This window comes from Montipora foliosa, chromosome 14 (assembly GCF_036669935.1).
Source record: "Montipora foliosa isolate CH-2021 chromosome 14, ASM3666993v2, whole genome shotgun sequence".
Taxonomy (NCBI): domain Eukaryota; kingdom Metazoa; phylum Cnidaria; class Anthozoa; order Scleractinia; family Acroporidae; genus Montipora; species Montipora foliosa.
The window spans coordinates 22,928,401-22,955,959 of NC_090882.1; the positions used below are offsets into that span (position 1 = coordinate 22,928,401).

The window sequence follows — 27,559 nt, forward strand, 5'->3', positions numbered from 1 at the left end:
CTGCCTCCAGAGGGTTGCAGAACATACTTACGTTGAACAAACTCGGACACACTTCATTGCATTTTGGGCCTTTGCCCGGACCTCCATGTTGGGTCTTTATTCTGAGCAAATATTCATAAGCTTTTCATTATCTTTGGACTTCGCTCTTTTTACGGACGCAGCACCCTGAGATATTTTCATTACTGAGATTAATGATCTATTGTTATTTGACAGCTTGAAATTTCACAAGTATGCTGTTTTTGCATCTAAATTTGGACACAATAGCGTCCTTGTTCCACGCAGACTAATTTAACGCCCGGGGGAGGGACTCGCATATGAAACGAATGGGGAAGCTAGGGGTCTCGCTTATAGGGGTGTAAATTTCGGATTTTGCTCTCACTTGAGGGGTAACTGACGTCAAATTTTTCCCCCTTTTTTCGTTGTACCAATACATTCCTCTTGGGTTAAAGAATCCTAAATGAGCAAATAAAAGATGTTTTGTGTAAAACCAAATTTTTTACAAATTTCTTTTGATGCTCAATTGACGGCCATTTTGAAAACGTTCCGATCCAGGTCACGTGATGTGAGACGTCACACGTGTGTAATGTAGTGAAAGGGTCATGGTAGATCTGAAAGTAACAACTTCGCAGCCCTCGTTGTCCAGCTCGCTGCCACAATTTACGAGCGAAAAAGAAAAGGTTTCTTCCATTCTCTTTTAAGCCACCTTTTAGAGACTATGAAATACGAAGTGGGAAATAAAATACCTCCTCTAAGAAGGTTGAATAATCGAAACTCGACCGATCGCGTGCCTGTATTCACAGCTACAGGTAACTTGCACGCCAGGCAAAACAGTGTTTAGGAAGAAATTACACGCAAGCGTTGTTTCTCATTTGCGACGGAAAACACGATGAAGTCAATCTTGTCCCGAAAGGTTACTCGTTTCAAGAAGTATATCACTGTCAGCTGAGTGAAGAGTAAATTACTCACGCTCATTAATATTGCTGATTTATGTAAATAAAACAAGCCGACGTCCACTAAGAGCGGAAACCATTTAAGTTCCTGTCAAGAGAAATCCTTGAACCCAAAATATAAAACGCAGTGTCCTGGTTAAAAAACAAACGAACCAGAGACACAGTCATGCAACGGAAATAATAAGCACGTAATGTTTCTCAAATGATGACCTAAACTTTAAAAAATATATCTAATATCGCGCTCAGTTTAAAAAAGACATCATATGTAGTGCATATGCAGCAGCCGTGAAGGTCTCGTTTAGGGTTTCACGCAAGAAATATAAAAATATGTATTTCATATGTTTTAAATACGGTCTTTTTTAGGGGTCAAAACGTCCTGGGCCCAGCCCATACTAATCTCCTTTAGGGTTTTAATCGAGAACTTCCCACGGGCATCACCACCCTTTCATATGCAAAGTCCCCTCCCCACCCCCCCACCCCCCCCCCCCAAAAAAAAACCCCGGGAATTTAACTACCTTTCATCTACGAAAAGCAAGCAATTCGCAAGCTTAATCAACCTTCAACGTGCAAGTTGAGTTTATGCTAAGTGAAAATGTCTTTTTAAGGTGTAGTATGCTAATCAAATACAAGTGCCTTTTTTCTAGCAGAATTAATCAAATCACTCGTGGAAAGTCCAGAAACGCATTTCTTTCTCAGTGCAACGAAAACATTCGACACAAACACAAGGCTCATCCTAGCCACAACTCTTTCTTCAAATCATCTGTAAAAGAATTGCAACGCTAAACTGACACCGCACAAAACGAACGATGATTATTATTATTACTTGTGAGTTTGTATCTATGATACGGCAATCCCTTCTCAGACGGAATTCCAATTCCCCCCCCCCCCCCCCCACTCCCCAGCCTTTCCAGGCCACGCTAATATAATCACTCCAACCCCGTGTGATCAAAATCTATCGTTACATTTCAGCTGTGTATGGCCCGTTTTTTAGCTGTCAAGATCTTCATACTGAATACATAGGGTAGAAATTATAGTTTACGACTACTGCAAAAATCTTGTACGATCACTGATGCTGAATAATTACTGATGTACATGAACGATGGAAAGCACTCAGCAGCTTTGGGTTCCTGAATGTATCCTTTTAATATCGGCTCGGTCCAGTTAAAGAAGTGTCACTCACCTTACAAAGTAGTCAGAAAAAGTGATCGCCTTATCCCAGTTTCCAAGGAATGTAAGAATTCATAGGAAAATTCCCCTGAAAGAAATCCTGCGTCATTCAATCAGTGTATTCGTATTATACATGCATGAATGGTCCGCAAACTGATGATCGAAGCGCATTCTCTAAAGCCACTCTCCATTAACCAATCGTCCGTGTTGAATAATTCGGCGCCAGAGGGTTTTTTTCATTCATATTATTATTCAGCCGTCTGTCCATTGTTTTGAAAATGACAATGTTTGTGAAGTACCCAATGTTTGCATTAAAGTTAGCCTAAGCCACAAACATTCATCAGGGAGTAAAAGATCTTTCAAAGGAAAACAACTTTCATACAACGTCTATATACTTTCACATAACGTTTATCCTATGGCAACCCCAGAATAGTCATTAATGACCGGACTTGTTTATCTGCTCTTTACACTTCTTAGCAGTGAGCTGGAACGAAACAATATAGCCTAACCTAGAGGAACTTCTAATCAATTTTCAAACACACTAGGTAACTTCACGATATCAATATAATCATAACTTCAATTTTGAATTCATAATAAAAATAGTTAATACCTCACGCTGGAAATAATGATTCTCTTCATCCATTGCGAGCAAGAAAGTGGATTTAGTAATCTCCCAGGTTTTCTCTGTCACACTTCAAAAATGCCATTAAATTAATTTAATGATCAATATTGTAGAAGTTTCAAGAACATGGACTGTTAGTCAAAATATCGCGAACTGGTTTCGTAATTCCTTTCCGCTCTTATTTTGGATGTCACAATACATTACATTTCTAACATTACAGGTATAAAAAATGTTTCTTCGCTACCTTACATTGATTACTTTTTCACGTTTTTCGAATTAAAAAAAAAAAAAAACTTTTGTGAATACCATTGACGGCTTTATGCCGAAGTTAATACAAGACGGCCGAAAGATGTTTCTTTGCCGACGGCAATTTGTTTATTACCCTGCCGCATCCAAATAATCAGCGATTTAGGCAGGACTAGACTGTTACTCTTTTATTAGTGTGCTAGAGTTCTATCGAAAAGGGTTGCTGGACGAGGAAAGCAAATTAAACGACAATATACATTACTCAAAGTTAAATTGTCATTTTAAAAAACTTCACGGCTCTTTGATTTCAGCGTTTTAAGAAGTGGGTTAGGACACCAATGACACATTGTTGCGAGTGAGTAAAAAAGAAACCAGTGGGCTCGATAGCAAGAGTGTCATCAGATTAAATCGCAAGTGGCTTTGAGGAATATTCAGTGGTTTTTTTCCAAAGAACGATTGATTCTTTTGATAAATAATGAGGCGCAAATATGATGCAAGATTTAGCAAGTTGTTTACCAAGGCTCAAGAAGATTTGGTTCGATGATTCGATGATTTTTGCGAGCTTTATGAAAATTGTTCAAACTTGTTAGCTTATGTACTTGAAGCAAGTGTAAAATAGTTGGATTGTGAAGCCTATAATAGATTGAGTGCGGATAAGATCATTCTAATGGTTGAGGTTGTCAAAAATGGGTGTGAGGAAGATCACGTTTTGAAGAAGTAAGTTGAGAGGTGTAAGAGCCGCAATTATACGTGCAAGGTAAAAGCTTAGAATGCAAATGAAGGTAATTACAGATCAAAGAAATCCCGGCAAGACTTCCGCACAGGTCCCTATTTAATGCTGCATACGTTCCTTTGTTTTAAGAAAACAATAGCTCTAACATTGGTGAAAAGTCCAAATTCCTGGTGGGCGAACAAAAAAAGAAAAGAAGAGATCAATTGTTTTCATCGTAAACCACAGGAGGAATGATGACGAAATGTGAAAACCATTTAGCGTGAACTATTAAAGAACAGACCTTGTGTTAGGTTACATTGTATTTTCGTCAAATCTCGCAAGAATCACGCGTGGAGATATTGTCATGCTTATACCGAACATGACATCACATACGTCTTGTGGCTTTAAAGACTTTAAAGCAATTAAAATAGTTGTGTAAATTGCATTAAATATGCAACACTTGCCTCGGGTGATTTTAACATTTCAAAAGCAATGTTTCAAATTAATGCTAACGCTTTGTTAACTCAAGTGAGGATAATGGTCCCATTATCCACTCTTGGTTAACTGTATGAGACGGTATTACGCAGTGCTCTTTTATCGCGCAACTAGACGCCTAAAGGCGCTTAATTGGGATGCTTTTCAGTTGCAAAAGTTTACTAGTAAGTAAATCTAATAAATGTAGTAAAGAATCGAGAAGAAAAGAGGCAAGCTAGTTGAATTATCATCCTTCTCACGTGCGCATTACAACCATCAAGGAATTATGAAAAAACAAAAAGACTATTACAAGTCTAAGGCCTCGTCAACAATTATGCGTTTTTATAATCCTCCGCTATCAGGTAAGCGAAAACGAAACGAGTTATTTTCCATTCTCATCGGCGTTGACACATTTCGTTTACCCATTGACGATGCTAGAAATGGTTATCAGGCCTCTTTCGTCGTCACTTTCACTACTCTCGTTTTCAAGCTCCCTCCCTTTTTCTCCCCTGTCGCAATCAAGTAGGGCAACCCTGGCTGGGTCAAGTTACTCGACAATCCAGTGAATGCAATAGTTTATTACTTTAATTCTGTTATCTTAGCCAGAGAAACTGGGATATACAGGCTTGAAAAACTCATGCACTCTTCGCAAAACTACAATGCAATTACCGATAGCACAGAGGTTCAATTTTTCAATTAGAAACCACTAAACTCATCCAGGTTTGTCTTCGTGTAGAACGCAGAGCATGATCTGAAAAGTATTACACTAAACTAATCTGTCCGTTTCCCAACTAAACTAACAAATTTTTATAACAAATGGCTGAGCCAGTTACAATGAAGGTGCAGACCACAACAACCGCCAGAAATTACTAGGTATCAACGTTACAGTAAAGATTCAAGTTTTTGCTTAGTAAATTGGAAAGTAAGACTGTAAACAAAAAACGACAAGTGGACGTTTTAAGTCGACCGCCAGTGCGGCCAATCTAGATTCACTAAATTGAAAGTCAACAAAAAAAGTCAAATCGCGTACGTCACTCCTGTGAAGTACGCAACAGCATATAAACGTCCTTGACAACAAAAAAGACTTGAAGTTTTCGTTGAAGTATCCCCACCGCATTCCCCCTTAAAGCTTGAAAAAAAAACTGGTGTATGAGAAGGACTTGGTGTCTTCGCTCTGACGGCATTCATGGCGAGTATCGTCATCTCAGACGAGGTGTTAAACATGGGCGTCATTGACAAATGGATCGCGAACTCTTGCATCTTGGCTGTTGTCATAGGGATATGGCAGAAAAGGCATGTACTTGGCACATTTGTATTTACTGAGGCGATGAAGACCAAACGGCAGGTTATAACATTCAATGGGAGCAACTTTAAACTTTTCGTCTACTTTATCTTCCACAGCATTTTCCCCCCATCCTGCGAGACCACGCTCTTCCATTGTACCTGGGATGGTATTGTCTAGAATCAGTGGAACGATACATCCTACCGCCATGCTTGTTGACAGCAAGACAGTGACGATCTGGTCAATCTCCTCGACACCTATTGAAAGTAAAGGACATTTAAACTCTGGCCTAGTCACGGTTTTAACTTACTGATTAGGTACACAAGGTTTGTCTCTGAGACAGTCAACCGCTCCAGAGATTGAGGATTCTGGCAGGTTCCTCAATTTTCGTCTATGCCCTCATCATCGATACAATGTACATCCAAAAACCAGAATTCTCAAAGATATAGGTAAAACAGTTGTTGTACACGCTGAATATAAATGTCACGTGAAGCTATGATCCTCGCAGTTGTGAACGCAATTTTCGCAAATGCGTAGAGAAGCCAGAAAAATTCAGGACTTCAACGGGGTTTGAACCCGTGATCTCGCGATACCGGTGCGACGCTCCAACCAACTGAGCTATGAAGCCACTGACGTTGGGAGCCGGTAATTTGTGGGTTCTAATGTTCCCGTGAGGAATGAATCAACGATGAAACGTCAATGGCTTCATAGCTCAGTTGGTTAGAGCGTCGCACCGGTATCGCGACGTCGCGGGTTCAAACCCCGTTGAAGTTTCAGGCTCTACGCATTTGCAAAAATTGCGTTCACAACTGCGAGGATCATAGCTTCATTTGATTTCATATCCGCAGTTCATATATGATCCATTTCATATATCATTTCATCGAATACATATGTTTTGACAATGACCGTTTAAGTATTAAAGAGAATGAGCTATGAAATAAACAGACATATTTCAGTTTAGCAAGTATGTTTCAGCAGGAGCATCTGTCTTCATCATTGATCTGCCAACTAAGCCGCCTGTATTCTGCACTAAAAACAAGCCGCTCATTTAAAAGTTTCAAAAAGTTGGTTTTCGTTGCTTGATTCAGATATGTTGAGATATAATTAATATCTTGTTGACTCGTTTTCTCGAACCGCACTGCAATTTACTTGTCCTTTCAGTGTTTTTCCAGCTTAATTTATGGCCAAAAAACAACGCGAGCATTCAGTTACAGTACAGTCCTTGAATTCGTGAAGTAAGAGCTGCGACCATTGCAATCACACGCTTTCTCGTACCTGTCTTAATTGCATCCATGTGACTTTCCATGTAGTAAGGGACAGCCAATCCAAATACAAGGGAAAATCCAACGATGAACAAGTTTCTGGAGGAATTCATGTCAGCATACTGAAGATTAGAGATTCCAACTGCGGTGATCATTCCAAACATGACCATAAACATTCCACCGATGATAGGGTCTGGAATGGTCACAAACAGCGCGCCAAATTTACCAAGGACACCAAAAATCATAAATATGAACCCGCCGACTTGAATCACGCGAAGACTTCCAACCTAATAGGTAGAGTAGGAATGGAAGACTACATTAGATGTTTACCACTATAAAAAATATAATTGAGATTACCTTCCGCCTGCGACCTACGAAAGTCGTTCAAACTGATGAAGGACAAGTTGGACAAAGGACCGTCGTTACCTTAGTGATACCAATGGCTCCAATGTTTTCACCGTAAGCAGTTGTATCAATTCCACAACCAAAAGCTCCCGCCACAAAAACTCCGATTCCTTCAGCAGCAATTCCACGATTCATTGCATGTTTTGGAGGTGGTCGAGCCCCAGACAATCTCCCGCAGGCGTGGTAGTCTCCTACTGACTCAATAAGGGAGGCCAGTAATCCAGTCAACATTCCAAGTACTCCTGCGTAACTGACGGTTGGAGTTCCCCACTGACCTACAAAGGATTTTAGAGACCCAATGAGCAAATTTGTGAAGATCTATTTGCTGGTAAAAGTAAAAAGCAGGAGACGTCAGCCGTTTTGTTTAACCTGGATAAGGGAATCTAAACCATTTGGCCTCTTTCAACACACTGAGTTCGCGGTCAGTTCTCGCCAAGTAATTCGGGTTGTCGGGATCTGAAGGAAAACCTCCGGCAGCAGTGATGATGGCACAAATGACCCAAGATGATACTATCGCCATAATAATCTGTGGAACAAATGCAAGATGCTTATAATTTCAGCCAGGAAAATTCAAGGACAGATTGGACATCATTTTCGGGTCAGTCTCGGCTTCCAGAAAGCGCAAGCAATAACACCTGCAAAGCCCGGGCTTGTTGCCTAAAAATGACACGTCGAACCAATAAATTCATATTGTATGAACGACAGTGTAATCATTGAAGGCCATTTTCCTTTCCTCATAATTCTCACTATCAAACCGGCTTTCCTTGCCCTTAGCTATTCCAGGCCCTGTGAAAACATGTACATTGGTCATAAGGTCACTTCGATAAAACGTTTCCCGTTGACATCAATCCACTCCACAATTAGTGTTAATTAGCAAAGCAAGAAGGACTTTGATTCTTAGCCGTTATTCTAATCTATCCCTAACGCGATTTAGAAAGGGAGTTTGAAAGCACCTTACAAACTATACGTTCTATTTAGATGAGTCAAGTTCCAAGAAGGGCGTAAAAAACATGAATCAAACCATACTCACTGGGAATGATCTAAATAATGGATAGCGAATAAGATGACAACCTCGTGCTCTGTTAAAGGCAGGAAGAGGAACATCGAATCTGTTCAGATATTGTGAAAAAATGACCAACAACGCGATAGTCCTGCAATACAAATCATTGAACAAGGTGAGAAATCTGTCAAATCACTGGAAACTAAAAATAAGAAAATAAGAAGCATAATTTTGAGTAATCGAATATTTTCCAAGTCATCATTGAAAACTTACATCTCTACATTCATGTGAAAATGCCCACGTTTTGACAGTTAGAGTTTTAGTAACACAGCAGTATTATTATATTATTATTATTATTATTATTATTATTATTATTATTATTATTATTACTGATCTAAAATCAGAATACAGCTCTTTGCCAATTTGCCAAATGATGGCTAATCAGATTGGGTCTGATGACTACGACGCCTCTGATTGGTCCGCAGGTTTAACTTCGGATTTTTCCGAGTATCTCCGAGTAGTCATGGCAATGGTAATACGTTTCTTCAAGAATCAGCTTCGTAAAATCATAAATACTTACATCATTGAAATTCCCCAGTGTTTGCCTTTAAAAAAAACGACAAAAGGACTGAGTATTAAACCTTAAATACAGCACTGAACCGAGCGTCAAGTCCAAAAAATGACAAGGTGGCAAGATTTACCTGCACTTTCAGCTGCTTCACTAAACAGTGAAATTCCCATCAAAGTAATTGTAGGTGCAATTGTTAGAGGCCCAATGAAGCGAAGGAAAAACCCAACAACACCGGCGAAACCAATCACAATTTGAATCAATCCTGTCATCATTATAGCTCCTTGAATCTAGCAGAAATTTACAAACGAGTGAAGTGTAAAACTCCGAGAACAAACGTTGAGTAGGTTATTTTAAAGACATTTGTTTCCTCCAATAATCTATCCGCACCCTCCCCACCCTCTCCCCCACAAATGGAGTTTTCTCTGGTTCACTGAATCAAACTGAACTTCTTCGATCAAACTACGAAAGCGTCGTTTATTCATGATTTCATTAACGGTGGGATACGTTTGGCAGTAAATGAATAGATAAGACTTACATGGGTATTGATTAAGAATATCAAAAGGTAAAAGATGGGACTACGAGTGATAGTTAGTGTTAGTGTTTTCCGCATAAGCTACTTTGAGGTTGCCCGGGAGTCGACAGTCTTGATGAATTACATTGTGGGACCGTTTTGGGGGACGCATTTTCATCATTGCCTGCGCGGAGCGGCAAGAACTCAAGTTGCAAGAAAGCGATATACCAGGAGCTGAGCTCCCTAAACCACCAGAGTATTGTACAATGCCAATTTTAAAACGATGGCTCGCTTGCCAAGGCACAAAATTTAATTGTCCGAAACTAACCCTAAGGAAAAGATTTGACCAAAAGGTCAGTTAGATCGTGATACATACGATGTTTACTTACTAAAAACATAAGTTATAAAAGGTTTAACCCGAAGCTAATTGTTATCGTACAAGAATGTAGGAAAGTCTTTTTGCTTTGCAGAGGAAACAACAGCATAAACAGTGGCTCGTCCCCAAAACAGTCCCACAGTGAAACTCAGTGGCCAACACTGACCAGCTTTAAGAGAAGTTCATTTCGAGTTTATGACCGAATATATTACCTCTCTCATCCGAATCTGCCAGACCTCGGTCAAGTCGATATCCAAGCTTTCAGTCGAGTTACCATCGGTTTGCGAAGTGGTGTTGGTCACTGTCAATGAAAAAATGTATGCTACTACAACTTTCCTAATATTTAAAACTTTAGAATGACTATTAATAAAATGAATACCAGAATGCATGTTTAACGATTTTGTTGCTGAAATTAAGGGAAGTAAACTGTTATCAGTGTTTTAAATCATTTAACAGATTTGTGTTCAAATTCTTCTCAAACCTGGAATAATGCTCGTCTAGAACCAGAGCTAGAAATCGTCTGATCATCGTTCATTAATTCGGACTTTTTCTATTCGCGTTAAAGTAAAGATTTTTTTCATATAATTTCAAATCATTTTGTCCAAACATGATTATAATAGACTTTTCAAGCCTTAAAGTCTTAACCCAATAGTACAATACAATACAATAGATGCTTAATTGACCGCTTCCCATAGGGGCTTTTTAGGCCCAATCAAACACAATTAACGAAACAGAACAACAACTGTTAAGAATTCCAACTGGCCGGAGGCAAACCAGTTTACCAGTTTATTTACAAGTGCAGCTGGGAAGTTGAACCTGGGACAACCAGGAACAAATTCAACGAGTGGTCAGAGCGGGTCTTGATCCCGGGATATCCGGATATCAAGGCAAGCGCCCTAACCACAGGGCCACACTGCCTGCAAGAAACCAAAATACTGCTATCAGATGGTACGTATATGTACACATTATCCTATAAACCTACTCGCTAATGATAACATGCAAATACAGTAATTAAATATATACTAAATTATAAACTAGAAACAGCAAGTGATAGGCGCGGCTACGCCTCTGGCTATGCTGCACCAGGGGGAGATGGAATGCCATATCCTTGGATTTTGCGGGTCAAAAAACGAGAGACTTAACTGATTAGAGTGTAATGTGAAGCGCTAAGTATCTACCCCATATGAACCATGTGAGCGTTAGCCCTACTGATGGAAATGGGCCCACACAAGGACAGAGAAAACCCTGACCAAGGTGGGAATTGAATCCACGACCTTCGGGTCAGATCACCGCTGCTCTACCGGCTGAGCTACAAGGTCAGACGGGAGTACATCGTGGGAACTGACGATGTTAAGTCTGGTTATAGTAAAGTTTGCACTTGAAAGCACTGAGATCAACTGTGTTGAGCCTAAGGTCCTCTGGTAGGGTATTCCAAATTCTAGTAATTCTGCTGAGGTACGATCTTTGAAAGGTTAAAGTTTCACATTTCTTAGGTCGGAAAATGAGAGCATTAGGATTGCTTGTTGACCGTGTTGAGCGAGAGGGTACAAGTGGTTTGGGGAGAATATCCGGGTCTATTATTATTATAATAAAACAAGTTAAGTTATAACTAGCAGTAATCGTAGATTAGAGAGTGCGTTCGAATATGGTAGATTTGGTATGTTAAAATGCGATTCTGTTTGGGAAAACGGGGCTTAATGAAATTTCAAAGCATGAATGCATTACAATGCATATTGTATATGTTTATATTGTAAATTTATATAGTCAAAGATAATATAAATTGTTTCTTAACTTACCTTCAAATACGGAACAAAGTTTGTGTAGGCCTTTGCTTTTCAACCAATCAGCCACGAATTGTTTTTCAGTCATTCAATCTTAGCGAGAGATATAGCCGCATAACATTGACTATCCATCTATCGATTTGTTCGAATTTTAGGAAATATTGAAGATTATTCGCAATGGTAAATAACAGTTTATAGCAATTGCTGGTAAATGTTTGTCGGCGCTAATTTCCGGACTGAACAGAGAATGGCAAACGTTCCATTAAATCGCCCAGCATAGAAGCCGGCATTCACTAAACTGGGGATTAAGGAAAGTATAGGGTCTTAGCTGGAAAGTCATATATCAATCGGAGATTTGTATCACATATTTTTGTCTCTTCATTTTTGGGGAACTTTCAAACAAGATAGAGCAAAATGAAACAAATTACTACACGAAAATCCGAACGGGTTTTCGATTTCTTGGATCTAATCCGAGACAGTTTTCTTTGCAAATTCAACAAATTCGTTGCTGTGAAAAACAGCTGAAGGCTTTCCCAAACAGGGTCGCAAATAGCGACGGCTATGATTTCATTCGTGTTGCCCCAAAAAATTTCTATTCAGTCTGCATTAGAACTGCGTTCTGTCGAACGCAATAACGCCATTAAACTCCATTATGCCTTACTGACATTCCACCATCTTCAGCAACTACTGCGACGTTTGCCACAGACTACATGTAAGAATGCTCCAAAAATTGATACCAACTTACCGCTAAGGTCTGGGCATCTCCACTGCGGCAGAGATAATATGGAAAAAGTTGGGCCAACAAAAGCTAACGAACCTCCTCCTTGAACAATAGGAAGCCTAAAACAAAAGCAAAAACGTTTTGTAGATTATTACATACATGTATATACTAGTAATAGCTATCGCTATGAAGTGCCAACGAGACAGTCAATGATACATAGTTTTCAGATTTGTATCAGAGTTCCAAAATACCTAACAGTAGTTGTAATGTTTTTATTCGAAATTACTACAACTCAACTTATCTAGTCAACTATAATACAATAACAATAGAAATTGCACACTTTGTATCTCCAACAATAATTTAAATGTCAACGTGTTTTGCAATAATACGGAAAGTACTGCTGTAATTTTTGAACGGCCGTAATTTTAACAGGAATATGCAATAATTAAGTCGAATAAAATCAGGGCCATGTAAAAAATCGCCAAAGCGTTTTCAGACTTTTAAGTGTGGAACATGTAATGGGGAATCAAACTCTCTCGCTAACGAAAGTTGTTTCACTTGTATAATTTTTATTTTGCAAGATACAGCCATGAATTATAAGTCAAATTGATCGTTTAATTGTGTACTTTGCAGACAATATACTTCATTTGAAAATTAAATTGAATTGTTCACAACTCAATGGTTACAAAACTGCTCTACTCGCGGGCCGAAGGCCAAAATTTACAACAGCGGCCAGTAAGAACACTTATTATATACGTACAGAGATTTACACTCCAAAAAGGATCGAGATAAAAATAGTCTCTTTGCGCTAGAGAAGCCAGCTGATTGGTCATACTATTTTTTTCACTAATGAAAAACGACGTATCGACGCTCTGATTGGCTATATCGTTATTTTCGCTAGTGAAAAATTGTCGTATCAGCCTTTTGAGTGGCTAATATCATGTTGAACTGTGGCGCGGGTGGCCTGTGCACAGATTTGTAAACATGGCGGCCGACTGGTGTATGGTTTTCAAAGTTTTTGATCTTTTATTGCTTAGTTTTCTCCACAAAAATAAATTTGCATGATAATAGCAAATCCAACATGGCGGCTATCGTGAACAAGGTCTATTGATGTCAGTTTTTCATGCGTCTGTCCTGTTATTGGTCACGAATTTCGTCAGAACATTGTCAAAGTATCGCCTCGCGGATCTGCAGACTACTTTGACAATGTTATGAAGAAATTCATGATCAATAACAGGACAGCCGCATGAAAAACTGACATCACTTTGTTTTTTCAAGTGAAGGTATGATCCTCGCAGTTATGAACGCAATTTTTGCAATTGCGTAAAGAAGCCTGAAAATTTCAGGACTTCAACGGGGTTTGAACCTGTGACCTCGCGATACCGGTGTGACGCTCTAACCAACTGAGCTATGAAGCCACTTAGGTTGGAAGCTGGTCCTCACGGGAACATTAGAATCCACAAATGACCAGCTCCCAACGTCAATGGCTTCATAGCTCAGTTGATTAGAGCGTCGCAGCGGTATCGCGAGGTCACGGGTTCAAATCCCGTTGAAGTGCTGAAATTTTCAAGCTTCTTTACGCAATTGCAAAAATTGCGTTCATAGCTTCACTTGATTTCATATCCGCAGTTCATATATTTCATCATTAATTTGTTTTTTACAATAACAAAAAGGCAGAGGGGTCAAAATTAAGTCAAAACACGAGAAGAAAGCGAGAAAAAAATGCGACAAACTTTCATTTTATTCAATCTCAAGTCTGACGCGACCAAATTCATAACTTGCCTCGCTCTCTTATGGAAAAAAACGGAACTTTCTATTGGTTAAAAAGTGACAGATCGACGTTTCACAAACTTTTGCATAAATTCAACTCTTCGAAATACACAAATTATAAATGTATGTGTCTGTTCGTTTATTGACAATAAAAATTGGCCAATGAGCTCCCAAGAATTTTGCAGTCATTGTAAAAAATGTGTTTTTACTCACTTCCCAACAGAAGATCGTCAATAGTCGCGCTCACGTCATGCAAGTTTGTCTAATGACATCACACATCAAAACACGCGCTTTCATTGCTTCTTGAAGTCACATGAGAAGCGGCCTTTGTTTTTCTCTGGAGCGCTCGAATTTTTTTCTGCATACACAACAATCTCGCGCTTCGGCTCTATAAAGCTGCCGCCTCGTCAGCCTCGCGTCGTCGCTCGGCTGACTTGTTGGCAATTAAATTAGCGCTAAAAATGCCGACATATCTGAGATGCCGTCTTGTTTTTCTCGTGCACTGATCTTATTCTTTCGTCCCGATCACGAGAGACCCTGCAACAAACTAGCGAAAGCGAAAAGCGAACACTTTGAGAAAACATAGCTGCAAAGAAGTTTTAGCTGTGACAGTATCTTCAACAAAAATGTCACTTGAGAACAAATCCTTGCGGGTACGAAAAACCTTAAATAACAATGACCACAACTAGGTTTTCTGAGCTGGCGAGACTGAGCACCCCCAGCAAACCATTGTTTTAACGAAAACCGCTGGTCAGCAACCTGGTTCTGGTCATTGCTGTCTATACACCTTATTCCAAAATGGCGGTCATTTTAGTATTCTTTTGTTTGCTTGCAAATTAGCCCTTCTTGCCTCGTTCTTAAGCTGAAAATTCAAAAGAATATTTTACCTTGAATGAGGCAACAAGGGCTAATTTACAAGCGAACAAAACAATCCTAAAATGGTGGCCATTTTCGAATAATGTGTATTAAAGGTCTTCCTTGTGGTACTGTATTAAGGAGCGAGGACAATGTGCGACCCAGCGAGCCATGCGAGTCATGGTTGCGAGCGAGTCATGCGAGCCAACATGGCAAGCCACGCTAGTCAACATGCGAGTCACACAGTAATTGAAAGCTAACCGCTTTAAAATGGGTGCTTAAACTTAAATACTGTTTATCAGCGCTATTTGAAATGGGTGCTTAGACTTCTATGCGAGACTCGCACGGCTCGCATGACTCGCTGGCTCGCAGATTGTCAAGCCCCGTATTTAGCATTTCGTGACTCGTCCATCTCTGTCACGTTTTATAATATGGGCGAACAGTCTCCTTTTACTGGATTGACAAGAACAATGTTGAAGTACTAAAAGAAGAGAAAGATCGACGATACATTGGTACGGGGTGTCCATTCCCGCCAAAATTCCCTTGTTCTTCTTAAATCCAAACCTTCAATTCAAGCATTCTATCTTGCAATTTAAACTGAAACATTCAATTTGTCAATTAAAACATTCAAATCGTCAATCAAACATTCAATTCGTGTTTGAATTGCCGAATTGAATGTTGCAGTTGCCAAATGGAATGTTTGCATTGCCAAATTGAATGTTTGAACTGACGAATTGAAAGTCTGAATTGCCGAATTTATTCAGTTTGAATTGCCAAATTGCCGAACTGGCCCAGGTTGCACGAAGACCAGCGTTACCATACCATGGAAACCGATAGGTTTTGATACCTCTTAACCAACGGTTAGCTCTAACCGCGCTTCGAACAAACGGCCCCTGAATGCTTGAATTGACCAACTGAGTGTTTGAATTGACCAACTGAATGTTTGAATTGACAAATTGAATAAACAAAAGAACAAAGTGAACATAACAATACCTAATCAAAGAGGCCTAATAAGAATAATAAAAGCTCTTTTGTCTTCCACCATTTTGGTCCGGTATATGAAAGTTTACTCAAGGTTTGGGTTTAAGAATAACAAGTTTGAATTCTGCCGGGGATGAATACCCATAATATTGAGCATTCGTTATTCGTCATTTGATCAATCAGAAACGCGAAATTCTCTTGATTATATAATGTTAATGGCCTTTATTGCTGCTGTAGACTTTGTCGTTGCTTTATCTCCCTAGTTAAAATATTACCAAAACTAATATTTACCTGACTCCAAAGGTTGTCTGTAGCAAGGTGGCAATTCCAGATACGAAGAATATAGTGCTCAGAATTTCGCTGATGACAAGTTTGTTTCCTTCAAAACACATTGGAATTTGAAGGATGAAGGGAATCGCCAATGTTGATCCCAACATGGTTAGGAAATGCTGGAAATATCAAACCCAAGTAATAGAAAGATAAATTGAAGGCCGCATAGCGTTCAGAATCATCAAATCTCTTGCGACAGAAATGAACAATGGAAAGATTGAATACTAAAACATGCAGAATAAGTTTCCTTGATCCTTACCTGGAAAGCCAACCATATACAAAGGTACCATGGTGGATGTTCGTTGACGAGATATGATAAACCAAATGCTTTCGGCTTTTTTTTCTTAGTGAGTGATTTCTCGTTTCGCACCGTCACCTGAAAGCACAGTTAAATAACTGATTATTCGGTAGAAAGAAAAAAGATTCAACAATTTGAACGCTTTTCTTAGTTGACAGTACAATTAACTGAACAGTGACAGATCGAGATGCCAAGGGTAGTCGCGGTTCTCATTTATCAGGCTGAAGACTGGGCAAGCTCGGTGTCTGACATTTGCAGACTGCAGACTACTGAGACTACAGACTGCAGACTAACCCTAAATCACAATTATTGAAAGCTAACCGTTTTAAAACGGGTTCTTAGACTTAAATAATGTTTATCAGCGCTATTTGAAATGGGTGCTTAGACTTAAATAATGTTTATAAGTGTTATTTGTAGGCAGTCTGCAGTCTGCAGTCTGCAAATGTCAGACACCTGGGCAAGGTGATGGTGGTATGGGGGCGCTTGAACATTGTCCTCTTTGCCTCGCCAAGTCCATTTAACACTTGTTTCAAAAGTACAACCTTTGTAGTTCGACTTCAGTTTGTATATTTAACTGAAGTCGAACTACAAATTTTGAATTTTGAACCAATATCAAATGGACTTGGCATGGCAATGCGGACGATATCTCAGGCCCAGACCATGCTAGGGTGTTCATGGATGGCTGAGGAAAAAATAATCTTTTCCAGTCAAAAGATTCAGATAAGTTCAGGAAACCTGTTTGCAGGAATCCGTGATTAAAAACAGAGAAGCCAACAAAATATGTTGAAGTGGTTGTCCTTACCGTCATCGGCTTGAGCATAACGCTGTTTTCATGTCTGTCTTCCTCCACTTCTTGTTTCTCGGCTGTGTATTGCTCATTAGGACTCTCCATTATTCAATTTTAATGAAGACGTTAGAAAATTCCTGCAAAATAACAACGTGAAATAGCCAGCCAAATTTGAGGTTTTATGGAGAACGTTAGTCTCCGATTCGCAGCCGTCTTCCGGGATGTCACGCAACGCTCCCCTAGAAGAAACCGCTGCTCACATTGGAATCCCTTCCCATTGTTTCAACGGTCTATTAAAACAACCAAAAACGTAAGCCAATCGAGTGTGAGGAAAATCATTCATTGCGATTTTGTGGCAGCCCCATGTAGGTATTTCGACTGAAACGCCGAAAAAATCTTGACCGCTCAAGAAAGATAATTTATTTTCGGCAATGGTACCCATAATTTCATAATTTTGCAACAGTATACACGGGACTGGAAACTATTTGTGTATTTGCCTGGTTTCTGCCCGCAGATGGAATCTGTGTTTTGAGCTAGGCAAAACCTCACATGATCAACCGTAGCAGAAAGCCTTGCTATTACCTAGGTTTCTTACAGACGCGGTTAGAGTTTGACTAGATATTTGTTCAGTTTGTTTGCTTTGGTTTCAGCTCTGTTTTCATGCATAGTGCAGTTGCGAATACGTGAAATTAATAAAATTGCGCGTACAGGAAGACTTGATTTTTAAGTTAATAAAAATATCGAATAGTGTGATTATATTTACATCCTTTCATTCTTTCAGTTGTCCACTTATTCTTGCATTCATGGTCAACGTGGTCGCAGTGCAAAAATACAAAAAATAGACTTACATATTTGTGGTAATCGAGGGCATTGATGAAACGAGAGCTGTTACTGCTCAAGTCGTACGATACAGTTCCAGAAAATGGAACTGTAGCTGTGATTGGCTCAATCCGAGAAAGGAATGTGGTTCCAATGTGAGCAGCCGTTTCTTTCGGGGTAGCGTTGCGTGACATCCCGAAAGACGGCTGCCAAGGAGACTACGTCGGTACTTGAGGTTCTCTGCTAAATTAAGCGCCGTTTCGACCAGTGTCATTTTTGAGGAACTACCACACCCTTGTCATATCAAAAAGGCTGAAATAGTCACGAAGTGATTACAATAACGCGTATTTATATTTTGACATGACGTTCTCGTTCCCGTCGCCGTCGTCGTTGCTAAGTTTTTTTCTTTCAAAATGGCCGCAAGCTGTTTTGTCGAGGTAACAGAATAAGAAATTAATTGTTTTAAAGAAAATGCATATTTTTCAAATAATCACCTATGTAATTATACTAAAATAATTATTTACCTCAGGCGAGGTAAATATTGGTAAATAAAAACCGAGACGAAGTCCAGTTCTTTATTCACCGATATTCAATCGAGGGGCACCCAACGTCAATTTTCGGAAAATATCTGTTCAGAAGACGATTTGAGATCTAGAATTTTCGGAATATCTGTTGTAAATTTCCTTGCTGGCCTGCCTGTCCTAGGATTTTAGAATATTTAAAATATAGGATAATTGCTTATTTTTAACGGATTTTTACCCTAAAAAGGTCACGTAGAATTTTCGGGAGCCTTTTTTCTGGCTGAAATTTTCGAAAAGGTAAGTTTTGATCCCTATATATCATTTTCGGATCACTAGACTTTCAGCTATGGAATCCGAACAGATGAAAAATTTTTAGGGGATAAAATTATGCTTATATCTATCTTTTAAATACCAAAAAACGTTTAACAATGCTATGTTTAAGTTGGTTTGAAATATGTTCTCGTTGGGTGTCCCTGTCACTTCGCCTTCGGCTAATAATTGTTAAGTAAGATATGAGTAAGGCGCCGTTCTAAGACACCGATCCTTTGAGTTCCGTAAGGAGAATAAGGTGGTAAAAGCAATCAAATGCTTCCTAACATTCAGGAATAACTATGTCTGTCAATTCCCTCAAATACCCTGAGCCGCTGTGATGGCAACACCTCTGAACTCTAAAGCATGCTTCGGGTTCAAATTCTGTTCTAAGCAACTGACTGGATTTAACATTGGTGGCCTTAACTACTTACGCTTGGCAATAAACCAATTGGTTGCACCCCCCTCCCCCCCCCCTCCCGCAGCTCCCTTCAGTTTGCTTTATAATGATGTTTATACACGACTTCAAAAGCTACAAGCGCTAAATACTGCCTTTTCTAAAGATATTTTCATATCTTTTCCTTCCCTCTTACTAAACCATTGTCTAAATTCGCGCTACTGAACTTTCACGCTTGGTACCGCTTGAAAGAATTTACATTCTTTCTGTTGTGCTAAAACGCCACAGAGGTTCGCGGTTTGTCCTCGAAGCACTCGAGAAAATGTATTTGATATTTGTAACCCTTTTGAATCTTATGCCGCATTATGAATTCAAAGAAGTGTCTTGGAGACGCGCCACAGAGTCGACCACATAGTTGTCAAGTAGTATAAATTTGCATACATCCGAGTGACTTCTAATAGCAAAAGACGTTATTTAAAGGGAATTATTTTCAATGAATTTACCAATAAGTTCTCCCTTTTTTGGCATTGAAACAATATTTAAGAAGGGTTAAACAAGACTATTCTTTCCATCGTCTTCAAATTGTCTTTTTCGGCGGAAACGAGAGAGATCGATGTCAAGAACTCCCTCATGGTTCAATGCACATCATTTTAACAAAGCAACATTTAACATACGAGAGTAGCTAAATAAACAAGAACCCCAAGATATTGTGGAAACAATTTGCAAAGCAAATCTATTACATCCTTAATCCTTTGGTCAACTGTTTCATTAGGAGCCAAAAGAAAGAAACTTTTCGCTATTTCTCTCTCCCTCTTGAAGCATTTATTCATTTAGGTCCATTTAGGCTAGATAGCAGAATACTGGGGTATTCTGCAATCACTATATCTTGGGCTAACTTGAAGAACCTTTCACCTTAAAGGCATAAGTTCAATGGAAATTCAACAACTAATGATATTATCCTGTTTGTTGCATCGGATCTTGCAACTAGATTTCAATTCCGGCAAACTTTTCTTTCCCAATTTTTTGTAAGTGGGGAGGGTCTGGTAACCGAACATGCTCGCTGTCATCACAGCTGTTCCGATCAAAGCCTGCTAAAAACCGTTCAATTCATTAACGTAGTATCACTGCAGGAACCTATTACAACACAGATATCCGAAGGAGCGAAAAATAATCAGCCGCTGTGAGCTTCCGAATGGCATTATTTTCTTTCAATTGATTGATTGTACTCACCTTGTAGATTTGCAGGAGCCGTTATGTTTTGTCTACAAAGAAGCTTTCGTTCGGAACAGACTGATTGCACAGGGATGTATGACTGACCCGGCGCATATGTCAAAATTAAGAGTTAAATTACGTCCCTTCATAAATATCCTGTGGAATCAAGTCAATGTCAATCATTCTACCATGGATCGCTGGCGTTTTACAACAGACTCCAACCGCACCCTATTACGGCTAGAATTGCCAGACGATCAAGCAACGACACTGCACCTCAGGCTCTGTCGATATTATTAAAACAAAATGTTATTCATCTACTCAACAACAATAATTATTGTACTCTTGCCTTAATAAAATAAAAGTTACTTATAATATGAAATATATACTAAAGTAGATAGAGAGTAGTGGCTGCCAAGAATAACCATAAGGAGCTCGGCAGTCAATCGCTCATCCATAGTTCCGTAGGTTACAACGCTTCATACTTCTATCTTCCGTCTGTACTTGAGTTGCAACACAAGCCAAACAGGTTTGGTTAGCCTGATGCCCAAAAAACGCGATATTAAAACTTATATATACTAGTAAGACTACTGAAGGAAAATGGTCATTAAAAACATTCTTTGATGTCAAGCAGCCGATATTTGTTAATCTACTATGAATGGTTGGAATTTTAATGGGGCATATTGGCTCTTCGAACTTCTTGGCCATGAATTAACAACAAGGAATCGAGCTAGGTACACACATCACAAAGATCTAAGACTTGGAAAAGTTATATAAATACACTTTTTTATTTAATAACCCTCTTTGGTATATCGAATTCTTGATTGAATTCGTTACAAAGCTTCCCATACAAACTTGCATTAAGTGATTTGATGTGAATTCTGTTCGTTTAACGAAGCCGCTACTTCCGTTTCCTTTGTTTCAAGCAAATCAATCAGCCTTATCCAATAGCCAATGGTGCCCCGCCTAAGAATGGATATTGGGTTTGTACAGTGGCTATCGTAAAGTACAATGTGATTGGTTTGCTACCCAAAAGGAACGCACCCATAAGCTCTGAAAGTTGTGAAGCAACTCTTGTAACCTGGCCATCATTTGTTTCCATCGTTTTTAACCCTTTCATTCTCAAGATCGATTTAACGTATTCTCCTAACTAGTACCATAGATTTCTTTGTTGGGTAATCATGAGAATTTGGTGTTATATCAAGATCACACCTCTGAAGCTGATAATATTATCCATTCTCAATACCCGTCTGAATGACATTTCATTGAAATTGTGAGGAGAATTTACTTATTGATTATTCGTGGGAGTAAAAGGGCTAAGTCTAGCTCATTTCGACTGCTCGTCTTTCGGTTAGGATGATCCGAAAAAGGTTCACTGATCCAAGATCACTTGGATCACGGTGCATCAAAGAAACCGATAAATCCACTCTTGGAAATAATTTTTCGGTTCCTCTGATGCATTATGATCCACGCGATCTTGTATCAGTGATCCTTTTTCGGATCATCAAAACGAACGCACCCTAAGATTTTGTTGTAGCAGGGGCAGCTAACGAGAATATAGATCAACATCACTTAAACATAGCATTGTTAAACGTATTTTAGTATTTAAACGGTAGATATAGGCATATTTTTATCCCCTAAAAGATTTTCATCTGTCCGGATTTCCTAGCTGAAAGGCTAGTGATCCGAAAACTATAGGGATCAAAACTTACCTTTTCGAAAAATTCAGCCAGAAAAAAGGCTCCCGAAAATTGTACGTGACCTTTGTTAGGGTAAAAATCCGTTAAAAATGGGCAATTATACCATTTTTCAGATGTTCGAAAATCCTAGGAGAGGCAGGCAAGCAAGAAATTTTAAAACAAATGTTCCGAAAATTCTAGATGTCAAATCGTGATCCGAACAGATATTTTCCGAAAATTGACGTTTGGTACCCTGTTGTAGCTGTAGCGATAGTTCTTGTTTACAGTGATGTCACATTTTTTTGACGTTCAAATTTGCCAACCACGGAACGAAACGAAGTCATTGTTTCGACAGCCAATTAGGTTCTGGTTGGCGTATTAATAACAGTGGGTGACGTCGCGAGAAACATCGCTATTTAATAATGTCGTATGCTGATATATAACCTCCTGAACCTCAGACAAAGAGAAAACACCTTTTATTGCCTGCAAACACTGTGCTAGAAGGTACCAAATTTGATATTCGATTAGGGATGTATAGCTGTTTCGAGAATGATTGACGGACTTTCGAAGACAAATCAGTTAAATTGTCCATTACCCTGTCATTTATTTGCATTTAATTAAAGAAGAGTATGACGTCTGGAGTCTGAAATGATGTCGTAAGTGTCAAGGTGATCTCCCGGCCGTTTCTTCTTTAAACTTACCGTGTCAGTAAAAATTAATTTATCATATCAATCCCAAAATAATTATCTTTCCGAAATGCTGTGTCCACTTTTGAGTTCTGACAATCGCTTTTGAAAACAACGTGGTACAATGGGGTTTAATTTGCAGTCCGTTGATTGCATTAAATCATTCATGTTAGCATCGCCTACTTGAAAATTTGGAATAATTGTTTCAAAAAAGAGAAAAAATAACATTTCAACGCGAAATCATCTTCACTTACAGTGGCAAAACGACTACTGGCAGCCATTTTGTCCGTCGAGGTGATTATCGGCTAATAATCCGAGATAGCGAGCCAATGAGAGCGCGCGATTTTGTATAATCACCTGTGTATTTATACTAAAATACATTAGTTGATTTTAGTTGTTTTAGGCAAATAGCCACATGTAGAGTTAGTGGACAATCATTCTTGACAGAGGAAAAAGAGGTTCAATACCGGAGTAATAATCGCTATTGTTTGTAATAAAAAAAAAACAATACCGAATGATAATGAAAAATTATTGGATGGCCCATCGACGAATTCGGTGATGAATTTTGTATTTGCTACTGTAGATTGCGAGCAGTCCTTTCATAAACCAGTGGAGCAACCCACTTTTCTGTGGCAGTCGTGTTTTGTCACGCAATCGAATAAAAAGACCGCGAGAGGGTTGGTCTTTTTATGCGTTTGCGTGACAAAACACGACCACCTAAGGAAAGCGAGCCGCTCGACTGATTATGAAGGGACATATCACAGTCTATTGCTACTGGCACTTTCTATGAATCTTGAAAAGCTAAAGAAAACTTTCGAAAATGCTCTCTAAGGCTAAAGAATTCCGATGACTACGAATTGAGAAAAATACTGGAAAATCCCGCGGGGATGTGACAAATATTGTCCTCTCGAAGTTAATTAATGGTCAATTCAATTTGTAGTCGTTGAGGCGGATCCAAAGCAAATTAAACAAGAGCTTCGGGAAATTTCTGCGAACACATGAGATTTTGTTCTTTTTTTATTCGCAAATTGCCGTCGCAAGAAGTAAATGTTTTAAATGCTGTCTGTTTTTACTGAATTTCTCTTGCGTTCAGACATAGTTTGATCCTATTCTGGTTTGGCCCTGCGATTTATGAGTGTAGACACTCCAACCTGGTGTCACTCCCGATGAATGTTGCTCATCGTTGAGCCAAGACGCCTGAGGAATTTATACGACATTTTGAAAGAGGTCCGATTTGCGCAAAATGGTTAGCGTTTCGCATCCATCATGGCCACCATTTTGCAGAATGACACAAATAAATGGAATTCGCACGTTCCGCCCTTGTTACTTGTGAGTCAAAACCACAAATTTTGTACTTATCTTGAATTGCATTTTCTCAGACTAATCATTACACGGCATTGTAAACAACTTATTTTGTTTATTCACGTTCACAAAAGGTCAATGTCAGCTTTTACTTTCGGTATCGGCATGATCCAGGACTTAGTTTAGATCTAGTTTAGATTTCTTAGGTTATGAAAAAAGTGACTAAGGGCTCTTTTCATTTGACAGAACTGGTCGGCCAGACAGGGTATTTGGAAGGAATAACTCTACAACGCCTTCATATTAACACAATTCGAAGATGGTATATACTCCTCCAGAAGGATGCGAGAGATTTTCATGCACGTCTTCCTTCAAATTGCTGCATTTTCTTTACAAGCAGACGGGTTTTACTGGCCAGTTCTGACAAAAGGAAAGCGCCCTAAAGACGTCGAACCAGTCGAGCTGTAATGGTAAAAGAGTACGATAATGGAATCGTTTTAAATAATCAAAAACGAACGCCTTGGAGCGTTACAACTATAAAAAACGCTCCACTGATATAATGACTGTTTCACTAAAGGCTATTCTCGTCTTTCTAAACAAAGGACAGTAATTTGCACCTTGCGCATTTAAATGAGTTACTCCAGTTACTTGTTTTGGTTGTAATACTAAGTCAACTGCAAACAAAATGGGAGCAAGAATTGTAATTAAATGAACAATAGACGAGTTTTATTTACGATGACATGGACCTTCTAGTGCTGCATGATTGAACTTGTGCAACTTGGCTTCAACAGTACTGCGGTTAAGTTACCCTTAAGCCTAGTTTTCATATGTTGGGAAAATCCCAGACGATCGGGGATTTCTCAGTTTCCCGGCCGTCCCAGATTTTGCCAACTTAATGAAAAAACCATAAATCGTAGACATCCCTGATAATCTGGGATGGTCGGGGACGACTCGGGAAAATAGAAAGCAGATTTTTGCGATCGTCGGCGATCATTCCCGACATAAGAAAACTCAAAGGATGTCGGCGATGATTCTTAGCTCGTTACCAATCCTCTAAAATTGCATGTTTCAATTTTTGGCGTACTGTCCATTTTCCGCCAAAGTCACTATCGGGAGAATCGAGGACAAGCATCTGGCAATTTTCCGATATGTCGGCAAAATCTGGGTCGGTCGGGAAACTGCGGAATCCCTGATCGTCTGGGATTTTCCCGACGTATGAAAACTAGGCTTTAAGTGATAAGTAAACTAATAATTATCGGATTGATAGACCACTTTCATAAATGGCGACCACTTTAACATTTTTTTTGTATTTATGTAAATTAGACTTCCTGCCCTCATTTTGAAAAAAATGTTCTTTTGAAGTTTGCTCGTCGTAGCGAGCTTAGAAGGGCTTATTAGCATTGAAAACAAAAGATTATTTTATTTGACTGCCATTATGAAAGGCCAGAAGAATTTTTCCTCCATTCATAAATGATTCTTATCATGTTAAATGTTATTAATACATCAGTTGTGCGTGAACTCAACACAATCTTTAATAAGACGCAATCAGAGGGTAAGTTATGAATGCATAACTGTTACGTAGATGAGCGGATCGAGTTTAGCTAAAACATCAAGCTTAAAGGCCAAACGGATGATGGAATTTGCGAGCTCAACGCTGTTGATGTATCAATTTAGTGTTTTAAGTCTTGATGGCCCCTTTGAAATGTACCCCAGACCAATGCAAAAATGTCCCTCTAGATTAGAGTGATCACTATTGCTATGGATATAGAATGAGTGCGTACAAGGGAAGGAGAGGAGTCTGAGCTGAGAGAGAGAACCTTGTTCCCTTCTCACATGAAAAATATTATCAGTTCATTTATTCGTTAAAAGGTCCCCACTATTAACCTCGTCTTCGCCGAACGTTTCACAATTGAAATTAAAGTTTAGAAACGTTTACGTCACGTTATCCATGGGGTGATACTGATAGAGGAGATTATTTGCCTTTCTAGCCCTTGTCAGTTAAGAGTCAATCTCCCCGGGAAAGAGGTCTACTTTCCCTTCTTTTCAGAGATTCAAAAATCCGGAAATTTCGGTTGGAATATAAATGTAAGCCTATTTTGGTCTTCCCAAAAGGAACTTAATTTCCGGAGAAAACGGGATTTCTTGAAAGGTAGTCCAAAATTCCCAAACGGATTCCCCCATGATTTTGCCTCCCTCCACACTCTCTCGGTAACTTTGAACGGATTTTGTAAATTGTACACGCCGATCCCAACTAAATTTCCCATTCGGGAGTTTTTGCTTACCATTTGAACAAACCTAGTACCAACCGGTTTCTGCTTGTAAATGGCAAATGAATGACCCAAATCACTTATGCCGCCTCGTTTGTCTGTTTCTTTGGGGCTTGCTTACTAATAATAAAAAATCGCCTCAGGAAGAATCGAATAGCCTGTCAAAGGCTGATCTCACACAAGCCTTTTGTATAAAAAAGTGGAAATATTAAAACAAAGACAGGCAAAAATTAACGATAAAAACCGACGTTTCGGTGTCTTCATGACTCCATTGTCAAGGAGAAATAAAAATTACAAAGTTTGCGGCGAGGTGTAACAAGAAATGAGCATACAATGTTTGAAGCCAATTATATAAATACTTTTACGCGAATTGAATCGCTTTGCACGTTCAGAGTGGGTTTTAGGTCTCTGATGAAAAGCATTTCATTTACCAAACAATCGAACTTCTCCTTGACAATGGCGTCATGAAGACACCGAAAAGTTGGTTTTTATCGTCAATTTTTGCCTGTCTTTGCATTACCAAATCTTTATTGATAAATATTAGAACGAGAAGAAAAAGATCTAATATCGATCCAATGATCCCATTGCGGCGGGTTCTTCGCTGGAAGCAAACGTTTATCTATGTCATCTATTCCGACATAATTAAGTCATTACTTTTACATTTTAGGCACAAAGCAAAATTACCAATTTAACCAAGCAGAAACATTTTTCTACGGTCAAACTAACTTCTAAAGGTGAAAAAAAAATTTCAGTGTAATCATACTTAGTAGAGGGACTGAGTCCCTCTACTAACTATGTTGTAATGAATGACTAGTTCACAAAACAAAACTCTTTTCCTACACTGAAGCAAGGTTAACGTGACACTGTTGGACTAGAAAACAATTAAATATGCAAATTGACAAATTTCAAGTTAATATCAAATGCACGCATATGTAGGTTATACGGCACAAGCTTGAAAAAAAGGGGCGCCTAAAAATGTTGCGTGAGATACACTATGGACTTGAAGGATGCAAGAAGTACCAAAAAGACATAAACTGCCGTGCAGTACCATAATCTTTCCATCTCCAATTAAAAAAATAGCTTTACAATTTGTAGCCCGCTTTATGCCAAGCTCAGAGTAGTGACGGTGGGCAGTTTTCGTGTCTATTTCCTGACAATAGGGAGTTTAAGAAACCACATCGGCTAAGGCGACGAAAATGTTACCTCAAACTATTAGTTTGAACTATTTAAGTGTTTGACGATGTTTCCATCTTGTTTTTGTCGTACAATATG

At 39.1% G+C, this 27,559-nt stretch overlaps 2 protein-coding genes across 3 annotated transcripts in view; both read right to left on the reverse strand.

Moving 5' to 3' along the window:
- The window catches only part of LOC137984933 (sodium/potassium/calcium exchanger 4-like), a 24,677-nt gene extending 22,130 nt beyond the window's left edge, over positions 1-2,547 (reverse strand). The window contains exon 1 of the mRNA XM_068832273.1: positions 2,131-2,547. The gene's annotated coding sequence lies outside the window, so the exon portion shown is untranslated. The remainder of the gene's footprint in view (positions 1-2,130) is intronic.
- A 2,182-nt stretch (positions 2,548-4,729) lies between these two features.
- LOC137984932 (solute carrier family 23 member 2-like) lies at positions 4,730-20,623 on the reverse strand. 2 transcript variants are annotated; one of them, XM_068832270.1, is made up of 13 exons: positions 20,378-20,623; positions 17,117-17,238; positions 16,276-16,392; positions 15,978-16,135; positions 12,105-12,199; positions 9,791-9,879; positions 8,822-8,978; positions 8,701-8,725; positions 8,151-8,271; positions 7,490-7,646; positions 7,142-7,395; positions 6,729-7,002; positions 4,730-5,710 (listed from the first exon to the last, which is right to left on the reverse strand). In XM_068832270.1, exons 2-13 carry the CDS (start codon positions 17,204-17,206, stop codon positions 5,388-5,390), a joined length of 1,860 nt encoding a protein of 619 aa, XP_068688371.1. In that variant the 5' UTR covers positions 17,207-17,238; positions 20,378-20,623; the 3' UTR covers positions 4,730-5,387. The 2 variants fall into 2 exon arrangements, with proteins under 2 accessions (XP_068688371.1, XP_068688372.1); XM_068832271.1 differs by lacking the exon at positions 20,378-20,623 and adding an exon at positions 19,185-19,468.
- Between the last annotated feature and the right edge of the window lie 6,936 nt (positions 20,624-27,559).

Excerpts from the sequence above, each read along its gene's own strand:
- LOC137984932 (XM_068832270.1), bottom strand. The coding sequence starts at position 17,206 with ATGGAGAGTCCTAATGAGCAATACACAGCCGAGAAACAAGAAGTGGAG. Across the intron at positions 8,979-9,790 it reads GGCAGATTCGGATGAGAGAG|ATTCAAGGAGCTATAATGAT; the intron begins GTAATATATTCG and ends AATTTCTGCTAG. Across the intron at positions 7,003-7,141 it reads GAGCCATTGGTATCACTAAG|GTTGGAAGTCTTCGCGTGAT; the intron begins GTAACGACGGTC and ends TCTACCTATTAG.